This window comes from Podarcis cretensis, assembly GCF_951804945.1.
Source record: "Podarcis cretensis genome assembly, chromosome: 2".
In the NCBI taxonomy this organism is placed as follows: domain Eukaryota; kingdom Metazoa; phylum Chordata; class Lepidosauria; order Squamata; family Lacertidae; genus Podarcis; species Podarcis cretensis.
In genome coordinates this window covers 3,229,575-3,238,568 of record NC_137171.1, presented here as the reverse complement: position 1 = coordinate 3,238,568, position 8,994 = coordinate 3,229,575, and the positions used below count along the sequence as shown (strand labels likewise).

The window sequence follows — 8,994 nt, the reverse complement described above, 5'->3', positions numbered from 1 at the left end:
GGTCAAGGTCCCTTTGGACCCGACAATAAAATATTTGAGGAGGCGGAGACTCCCCCAAAGTTGAAGGCCATTGCCATTCAAATGACGTGGGTGCACCTTGTTACGTCCCACCCCCATATTTTATTCTATTTGGCACCTCTGAGCTGGCTCTTCTTTCTTCCCTGAGAATGCAGACCACTGGTCTTGTAATGGGCTTACTGAGCATTCATCCTTTTCCTCTTTAGCTCTGGCTCATTTTTGTTTCTGCTCAGTGATGCATGCGCAGGAGATTAAGGATGAAGGAGAGGGGAAGGGTGTGGTTGGATTTCCTCCCCCCAGCTCCAAAATAATCTTGGGTCACCCTCCAGATTACTAGCAGAGAGAGGAGGTGCCCATACTGCACAAAGCCTTGCTGCTCTGATGGACATGAGTGGTGGAAGCAGCCAACAGCCAGGGACTCCCTGCACTGTAAGGCGGAATCCAATTGCTTGGGGTTCCAGTGAGTTGAAGTAAGGTAAGTTCCATGCCTGGAAGCCAGCCTGGACTTCACAAGGCACTTGGGACATTTATCAAGTGCAGGAGGTGGTGGTATACCAGATGCTGTCTCAATGACTATCTGTCTTCAGATGCCTTATGTGGGGAGGATGCACAATGAAAAGGGCACTGTGTTCTCCTGCTGTTTATAAAACCAAGCCTTGATCACACCCCCTGCTTCTTTGGCAGGAGGGAGGGAACTGGAATTGGCTAAAGCTACCAATCCAAGCGCAGGGAAGCAGGCACAGAGACGCAATTGTGCAAGCGAAGAAAGATAATTTTTATTTCAGAAATAGACGGAATAGAACCAAGGCTCAGTTCCTCTCCCCCTCCCCAGCCCTCCTGTCAAATAAGTGAACAAGTCAATTGCTTTTAGTCCAAACCAAAGAACTTGGGAAGCCAGAGAACTTGAATCTTGACAGATCCAGTTTTCTGTAGCCAGAAATGTGGGCAGCAATTAGATCTCAACAGGGGCCACTTTTCAGGGTTGCAGGGATCACAGGCCTAGGCTTCACTCACCCTTCCCAAATTATTTGTATTGTATTTATGAAAAGATATAGCCTACCCTCTAGAGATCTTACAAGGAGAATCAGTGACATAACTTATGAAATCTACAATTACATCTCTTTGCATCAGCAAGTCTCTGGGTTGTGTCAAATCCTGTGTGTGCAGACAGAATGTACTACCAGCCTTCAGTGGGGCTTTGCTCCCCTGAATGCTACAGAAGATTGAGGGGTCCTCCAGAGCAAATTCTGGGGGCACGTTGGTGTCCACCATTTTGAATCAAGATGACACTTCCTACTAGTTCTATATATTTGAGAGCAACATCCATGTCCTGATGGAGAAGAGACACCACTGGCAAAGTAATCTAGTGCTGAAGCATTATTTTAAAGATTAGTTTTATTTGGAGAAAAACAAAAAACCAAGAAGGGGGGAGGAGGGAAAATTTTACATAATAAAAGACATCTCCCAGTAAGTCCACACAGATTACAAATCATTTTCATAGAAGATATTTTGTACAAATTTTACATGTCTTCAGAATGTGTAAAATGCACCTCAATCCATTCATGAACCTGTCCTGATAGCGCAGAGAGAGATAAAGAGAGAGAAAAGGAGAGAGAGAGAGAAGGGAGGGTAGAAAATGCTTCTGGGGTATGCAAATTAGCACTTTACCTCAAATATAGCCCCTCCCCCCCAGCATTTCACACAGTCAAAGCAATATTGCATTTCAAATCAATTATCTGCACTCAGCAGGGTCTCCCCTCCCATTCCTTTATATCCTGCCCACAGGATGTGCCACTACTCTGTATATTTCAAAGGACTGGTTTAAATTGTAGCTAAAATTTACTGAAACAAGACACCAACCACGGCAGGCTTTACAACACGCCAAATCCTGTATTTGACTCAGCCAGAATTGCTTCAAGAGGAAAATCACACAGTTCTCCTCCCCAACTAGGTAAAAACTGGCAGCTCCCTGGTGAGCATGTGCACACCTCCCAAAAGCTAGCCAGATCCTCCTCTGCAGCCACCATGTAAACCAGGCTGCTGAGAGCTGGCTAGTAAAACCTTGTGCTGCTTCAGTTCCACTGTGTGGATTGAATTCCCACTTGCCCAACCCATTAATTAGTTCAAGGAAGAAGAATGAAAGGACCAAGACTACTGGAAGAAGAAATGGAAGAGATTGCTTGTCTCGGTGTCTGATGGTGCTGGGTGTTGGCGAAGGAAGCTTTAAAAAGAAATTTAGGGGACTAAAAATAAACCCTTTTTGTAAGGGCTGAAGGAAGTTTGCCAGTCATGTTGTGTACCTACTTGCCCAAAAGTGAGGAAGGAACTTGGAACAGTCACATGATGCTCAGTCAAACTTTCAATGACTCTTGCTACCTTTAAACAGTGCCCAAGTTTAAAACAGGTGCTATTTAAATTTGTGAGAGTGGTAGTGGTGGAACCTCCGTGATTAAAAAGGGGCAGAAGAGGAAGGGATAGGAAGGGGGGAATTCAAGAAAACTTTATAGTCTCCAGAAATTGCTCTTCCAACTAATGATTCCCATAAATCCAATGGCTCCTTCATATATATTGCAACCTCCTTCATGGAGGTTACCAAAAACTGATTCCATATGGTGGAGCACCTTGACATACAAAAAGTTACTTTCTGCATGGTTCATATGCAAGGCGCACTTTCCACATCAGCACTGCATGGTCCTGGTGACCACTAACACAGAGAGTCTTTGCACCATTTGACCAAACTATGTGGAAAGTGGCTTTCAACATAGAAGCCAACTGTCAGCAGCCTTTATTGTTGGGGACAGGCAAGGGTACAACCCCAGGATCAGCTCTGAGGCTTCTGAGAAGATTCCTTCGGTAGCAAAGGTTTGCTACTCAGCCTTAGTGTTGCCTGGGGCTTCCCCAAACCTGATGGATTTCAGAGGGGGACACCACCACCACCACCACCAGGGCGAGGGTCCTAACTTAAACCTCAGGGATTACTTGTGTAGAGATGCCAACTCTCTGCCTTGAAAAGCCATCTCATCTCTTCCCCTAGCCATCAAGGCAAGACTGCTCTCCTCCTTTTCCCAATGCACTAAAATGCTTTCAAGTTCGTTTGAAGCTTACACTGCAGAAGTCAACTAACCTGGCAAAAGGAGGAGACAGATCTTAGCTGTCCATGTCCCCACAGTACTCAACTAATACGCACCTGGCCTGCTCAAGTGCTAGCCTCTCTTTTAATGGGAAGGACCTGGGGCTCTGGACGTGATTGGAAGCTGCATGAAGTCACACTCAAGACACACACTGGGCCTATTCCTTTTTTTAAAAAGACACCTGCCATTTTCTCTCTTGCTATACTTTTTTTTGCAGGGATTTCTCCAGTTAGTTCAATACTTTAAAGGCTGCAGCAGCATGCAAGAGAAACTGTATCACTTTTTCATATATTTTTTTAAAGAAAGGTTTAAGAAAGGTCTCTCCAAGGAGATGTTGACTTGTAGGCTTTTATTTTTCTGTCTTGTCTGAATAAAGGTTTGGTTTTGCTTGCCGAATATTCCTGGGTGGCAACCGGTAAGGAGACGGCATGAGGGGCCGGAGAATTTAATCAGCGTACTCATCCCCCTCTGCTTCATCGTCACCATCCACTGACAAAGCAGCATACTTGCTAGCACAGCTAAATTTCTGCAAGAGAGTTAGGGAAGTGGGTGTTAAAACAGCATTCAAAACTGGACACTGAAAGCCATCCTGTGACAAGTTCTATACATAGGGCTGTGGGTATCAGGTGTTCCTGGGATGGTGTAACACAGACATTAGAGAAGGGTGGGATGGCAGCATCCTGGGCAGATAAAAGGCAGAATGCAGGGTGGGAAATCTTTTTGGCCCAGATCTTTATTTCCCCCACCTTGAGAGCCAGCATTTGCAGGTGGATGAGATTGCCCACCTGTCAAAGCTGGGCTGTCAGGGTGGGAGAACACAGTGACCAATCAGGAATGAAATCAGCCAATGCATGAAGAGTTCATTCCTGCTCTCTGCAGGGATCAGGTTGCAGAAGCAGCTGGACCAGCCAGGTGGGTGTGGGTTGAGGAAAACAGCCTGAATGGCTAAATTCAGCCCACAACATAGAGGTGTACCACCCTGGCATGGTGGATAAAAATGGCAGACTGGGGGACCTGAATTTGAAACCACACTGGGCAACCTTTGGGCTGATCACTGTTTCTCAAGGTTGCAATGAAGGAAAAAGGAAAAACAAGCTCCATGCTCCCCTTGTGAATTGGGCTTTGTGGCCAAGATTCTTTGCATGCACTTCCAGGGCAAATTTCTTGATCTGGTCTTTGTTCTGCCTGTGGCAACCTTTATTTTTTTATTATTAGTCCATCCTCTAATTAACAAACAAAAAACCAAGAATTCAATAACCAATGAGCACGGTTTGAGAATATAAACAAAACACAACTATCTGCTTTACAAGAGGACAAAATTGGGATTTTGGCACTTCTACTTCCAGCTGAGGATTCAGAAAACAGATGCTTGGCTTTCTGTGACATTCGTGCGCATCCTGTTCTATCAGCAGAATATCCTCTATCCTCTATCAATTGGTGAAGCCTATATTCCCTTCTCCCCACTTTTCAGAGCCAGTAATAGGAAGTAACTGTGGGTACCAGTGCTGTAAAAGCTTCTCAGCAAAAAGTCTGAATGTAGCACAAGGATATTTTAGTTACAGAATTATAATCAGTTAGTTGAATCCACAATTAACTGAGTAAAGTCCTAAGGGAATCCAGATACATTCTGGCACATTGAATGACAGAGAGCTGCTGCCTAATTACACCAGCATTTGACAATCACTGCTCAAAAATCAACAGATTCAGCACTTACGGGGGTAGGGTTCTCTTCGAATTTCTTTGGCTCAGATGCAGGTCTTGAGTCATGCTCACTACTCTCTTTCCTGAAAAAGAAAACTGCTACCACATTAATAAGGTGACCAAAGTACAAGGTTTACACACATAGAATAATGGCAGTGAGAGCCATTTGCTCCATACTCAACCCATCAGGTGCAACCCACGCTCCAGCCCTATGCAGATGAGTCTGGACAACCCAGAGCTCTGTGTGCCACAGACAGCAAACTGCAGTTGGGTGTTCCAGTCTCCAGCTGTTTTGTATCAGCTTATAGTGGGTCTCCAGCATACCCTTAGCTGCTCACTGCCTGCCCCCCGGCACAAGGTGTCCTTTCCAGAGTCAGAGCACGAGGATGTGAAGACAAGTATACCTATCTGAGTCTTGCCAATGGTCTCTGCTGCCTCCATCTCCAGGACCACACCCAGAATTTCCACTTCGGCCCTTTGGAACACTCTCCTTCCCTTCATCAGGTCGGTTTTCATCACCTAAAGTAAGTTGAGACAAATCTCCTGTTATTCCATCTTGAAATAATTTCAGCAATGAGATGTCAAGTTAGCCCACCCAGGTTACTAGTACCCTAACACTAGGGCTGTGTGATACATCAATAAATAATTTGAAAATGGTTTGAAGAGCTTATTGCGGTAACATTTTTGAGCCTGCCCTAGTGCCAGAGGAAGCCTGATAAGGTGCTGACCTGCCTGCTTGTGCTTTGCTTCCTTTGCAGACAGGCTGCCTCCCTCCTCCCTTCCTCCTGGTTGCTCCACCTGCCCACATCGTCACTCCACAGCCAAGCCTCTGTGAGGGGCGATCGCTGGGAAGGACCTGCCTGCCTGTGATTTTAAAACACTGTGTTGCATGCTCCTCTGCAGAGCCCTCCTTAATTCTCCCCTACCTCCTGCAGCCACCGCCAACCACAAGAGCAGGCGGCTGGCTGGCTAATGCAAATATCACAATCCCTGCAGAACCGTCTCTGCCTCAGCTCCGCTGTGCAAGACAGTCTCTGCTTCAGCTCTTCCCCTAATCCTGTAGCCACAGCCAATCGCAAGAGCAGGCAGCACTGAACAGCCTGCAAAGCAGCAAGCTCCTCAGATGCTATGCGGCTCTTGCTAAAAGTGTGTAATAAAAGGTGCCAGGCTGGTAGATGGCTTCTTGCACTGAGTTCCTTTCTCCCATTAACGGGGGTTATTTACTTCAGAGTGTGGGGGGGGGGGAATCATGCCCTGTTCCATTCCCCACCTCTGTGTGTGTGTGTGTCAAGGTGCATGCGATGATGCCTTCCCTTGCTTTTCTGAGACATGAGGTTCTAGCTCAAGAATTTAAAAAAAGCGCCTAGCCATGCCCTTAAAGCGAGCCCCAGCTCTTTTCTTCCTTCTCTGTCTGTGAGCTACATGTTGCCTGTCGTAGTAGCTCACAGACATGAGGCCTCTGCTGCCTTCCTTATGCTCTCCTATGGGAGAGGATGGCTGGCCCTCAGAGGCCCCTTCCAATTCTGTGATCATCCTACAGGTGATGCAAGTTTTCTGTGTGATGTGTCCTGCCAGGGAAGCTTAAAACTTCACTTTCCCGTATTCTCTGAAACAGCAAAGCCCGGGGGGGGGGGGGGGCTGCTTCGTGTGCATTTTCTCAGATGCCATGAGGTTCTCGGAGGTGGGGGTGGGTGGGGGCTATTGGGGGGCCCTTCTGTGGGAAACAGGGGGGGAAGATTTATCCGTGGCCTCCTTATGCTGAAATGGGAGATTGGGTAGTTGTTGTTTGGGGTGAGAGCGATGGGGAGGGTGTTGTTGGTAAGCAGTGCACGCAAATGTGTGTCTACTTACAAGCAAGCTCTACTGAATTCAATGGGGCTGCCTCCCAGGAAAGGAGGTTTAGCTGAACTCAATGAGGCTTACACATGCCTAGAATTCCACTGGGACATCTGAGTAAGGAATCAGATGATCTACCACTTCCATAAATCTTAAATATGCCCACAAAACTGCAGTAATATAGTCTCCAGAAATCTTAAATGGTTTCATTGAAGCATGCTATCAAGAAGTAAAATTTCATAACTGTTTTAACAATAAGTTAAAGGTAAGTAAAAAATTATCAGTTTCAGAGTAAGACCCTTAAGTATTAGGAATTGCCAGGACATTACCGCGCTTCTCCTCTGCATTAGCTCCAGCCTTATTTCAGACATTGTGATATATCAAAATATTGTGATGTTGAAAACCAGATCTTGCCCAGCCCTACCTAACACTAAGCAAGTTTCATTTCAATGAAATTTACTACTGCTTGCAACCAGCCTTAAGTACCAGCCTTAAGGTTTGTTTTCCACCCTCTTGCTCTTCATTTTTTCTTCTCCTAAAAATGTGGAAGATTGTGTGGATTTCCCTACTTTGTAATTGGGAAAGGTGAGTCCTCTTGACTTGGGTTGCCTCCCTGAATTTTAGGGTCATCATAGTTTTCTGTATTACTCCATTAAGTTGAACTTCCAAGTATACTGTGCCAATTTTCTTATCAACTTATCATCATCCTGACCACAGAACCTACCTTGCCTTCCGCAAGAAGGGAATAAATACACATTTACCTGCATGTAAGCCCCACTGAACACAGCGGGACTTACTTCCAAGTAAACACACCTAAGGACTGTATTACAAGTTTCTATTACATTGGGCAGGAGAAGTCAAGTGGGAAGATGCCGCTTGTCATTCGCCAGTCAAACCATCAACAACTGAACATGTGGCAGATTACTGAAACCAGGATCCAGACAGAGAATTTCCCCAGACTGAATTTAAGGTGTCTCCTCACTGGACTCTGCTGCCCTCTCCTGGCAAGCTAGAAAATAAACCTACGAACTACACCTGCAAGCAATAAGCCATGACACTGGGAACTTTCACAACTTCTTAGTGAACAGGGAGCAGAGATGTCTTTTTCTTGGAATAGCTATGAAGTAGATATTTTGAATTTTGAACCCCGCTCAGTATCTGCAATTATCTGCAATTGTTTTTTGGATATGGATTTTTTTTTTTTTTGGTATTGTGAAACTGTTTTGAGATGATTCCCGGGAAGAGATTAATAAATAAATGAATTTATTAAAAAATAAATGAAATAAAGCAGATAAATAATAATAAACGCAGCTGCCAGCCACAAGAGCCATTTCCTCAAAGCAGCGTACACCCAACATAGAGGAAGTAACAAAGAATGCATGTGTATTGCCAGGCACAATAGCTGCACACAACCAATCCTCAATCCGCAGGGCTCTCTCTCTTTGCCCCAAAGGGCCACAGGTAAGTTTCCGCACCCGAGCCTTACCTTTCCTTGGGGCGTTCTTGGAGGGCACTCCATCTTCTGAAGGCAGGGGTGGCATAGCCTGGCTGCCGCTGCAACAAAGAACAGAGGAAAGCAGCGTTGAAACACTGTACACTCCATGGAAGTTGCTACTGTAACTCCACATCACATTCAGGTGTGTTGAATTTTTCAACTTTCAAATTCCTAAAAATGAGGGGTGCCAAAAAGTTGTAACATGACTTGGGAATTCAAAAGGTATTTTGTTTAAATTAATATAATTTAGTTTTGCTTGGTAAGTAAAATGTGTGTGAAATTGCATAAAAGGTAAAGGTGAAGGTACCCCTGCCCGTACGGGCCAGTCTTGACAGACTCTGGGGTTGTGCGCCCATCTCACTTAAGAGGCCAGGGGCCAGCGCTGTCCGGAGACACTTCCGGGTCACGTGGCCAGCGTGACATCGCTGCTCTGGCGAGCCAGAGCCGCACACGGAAACGCCGTTTACCTTCCCGCTGGTAAGCGGTCCCTATTTATCTACTTGCACCCGGAGGTGCTTTCGAACTGCTAGGTTGGCAGGCGCTGGGACCGAGCAGCGGGAGCGCACCCCGCCGCAGGGATTCGAACCGCCGACCTTTCGATCGGCAAGCCCTAGGCGCTGAGGCTTTAACCCACAGCGCCAAATTGCATAGAAATCATTAAAAATGATTGCCAAGAAGTTGCAACTATATTATTTAGTAATTTTACTTATTTATTTAGCATTGCTGCATTTTAATGTTTCTTATCTATAGTGAAGCTAGCTTTTAAGCTGGGGTGGGGTGGGGGCGTCGTCTGGCTAGAGGACCAGATATTCA

The 8,994-nt window shown here is 45.8% G+C and overlaps 1 protein-coding gene across 2 annotated transcripts in view; it reads right to left on the bottom strand.

Annotated features, from left to right (window-relative positions):
- Nucleotides 1-1,395: 1,395 nt before the first annotated feature.
- The window catches only part of EIF4B (eukaryotic translation initiation factor 4B), a 36,676-nt gene continuing 29,077 nt past the window's right edge, over nucleotides 1,396-8,994 (bottom strand). For both annotated transcript variants that reach the window (XM_079965136.1, XM_079965137.1), the window contains 4 exons: nucleotides 8,173-8,240; nucleotides 5,255-5,369; nucleotides 4,864-4,933; nucleotides 1,396-3,675 (listed from right to left, as the gene is read on the bottom strand). In XM_079965136.1, coding sequence (XP_079821262.1) covers nucleotides 3,595-3,675; nucleotides 4,864-4,933; nucleotides 5,255-5,369; nucleotides 8,173-8,240 — 334 coding nt within the window. In that variant the 3' untranslated portion in view covers nucleotides 1,396-3,594. The remainder of the gene's footprint in view (nucleotides 3,676-4,863; nucleotides 4,934-5,254; nucleotides 5,370-8,172; nucleotides 8,241-8,994) is intronic.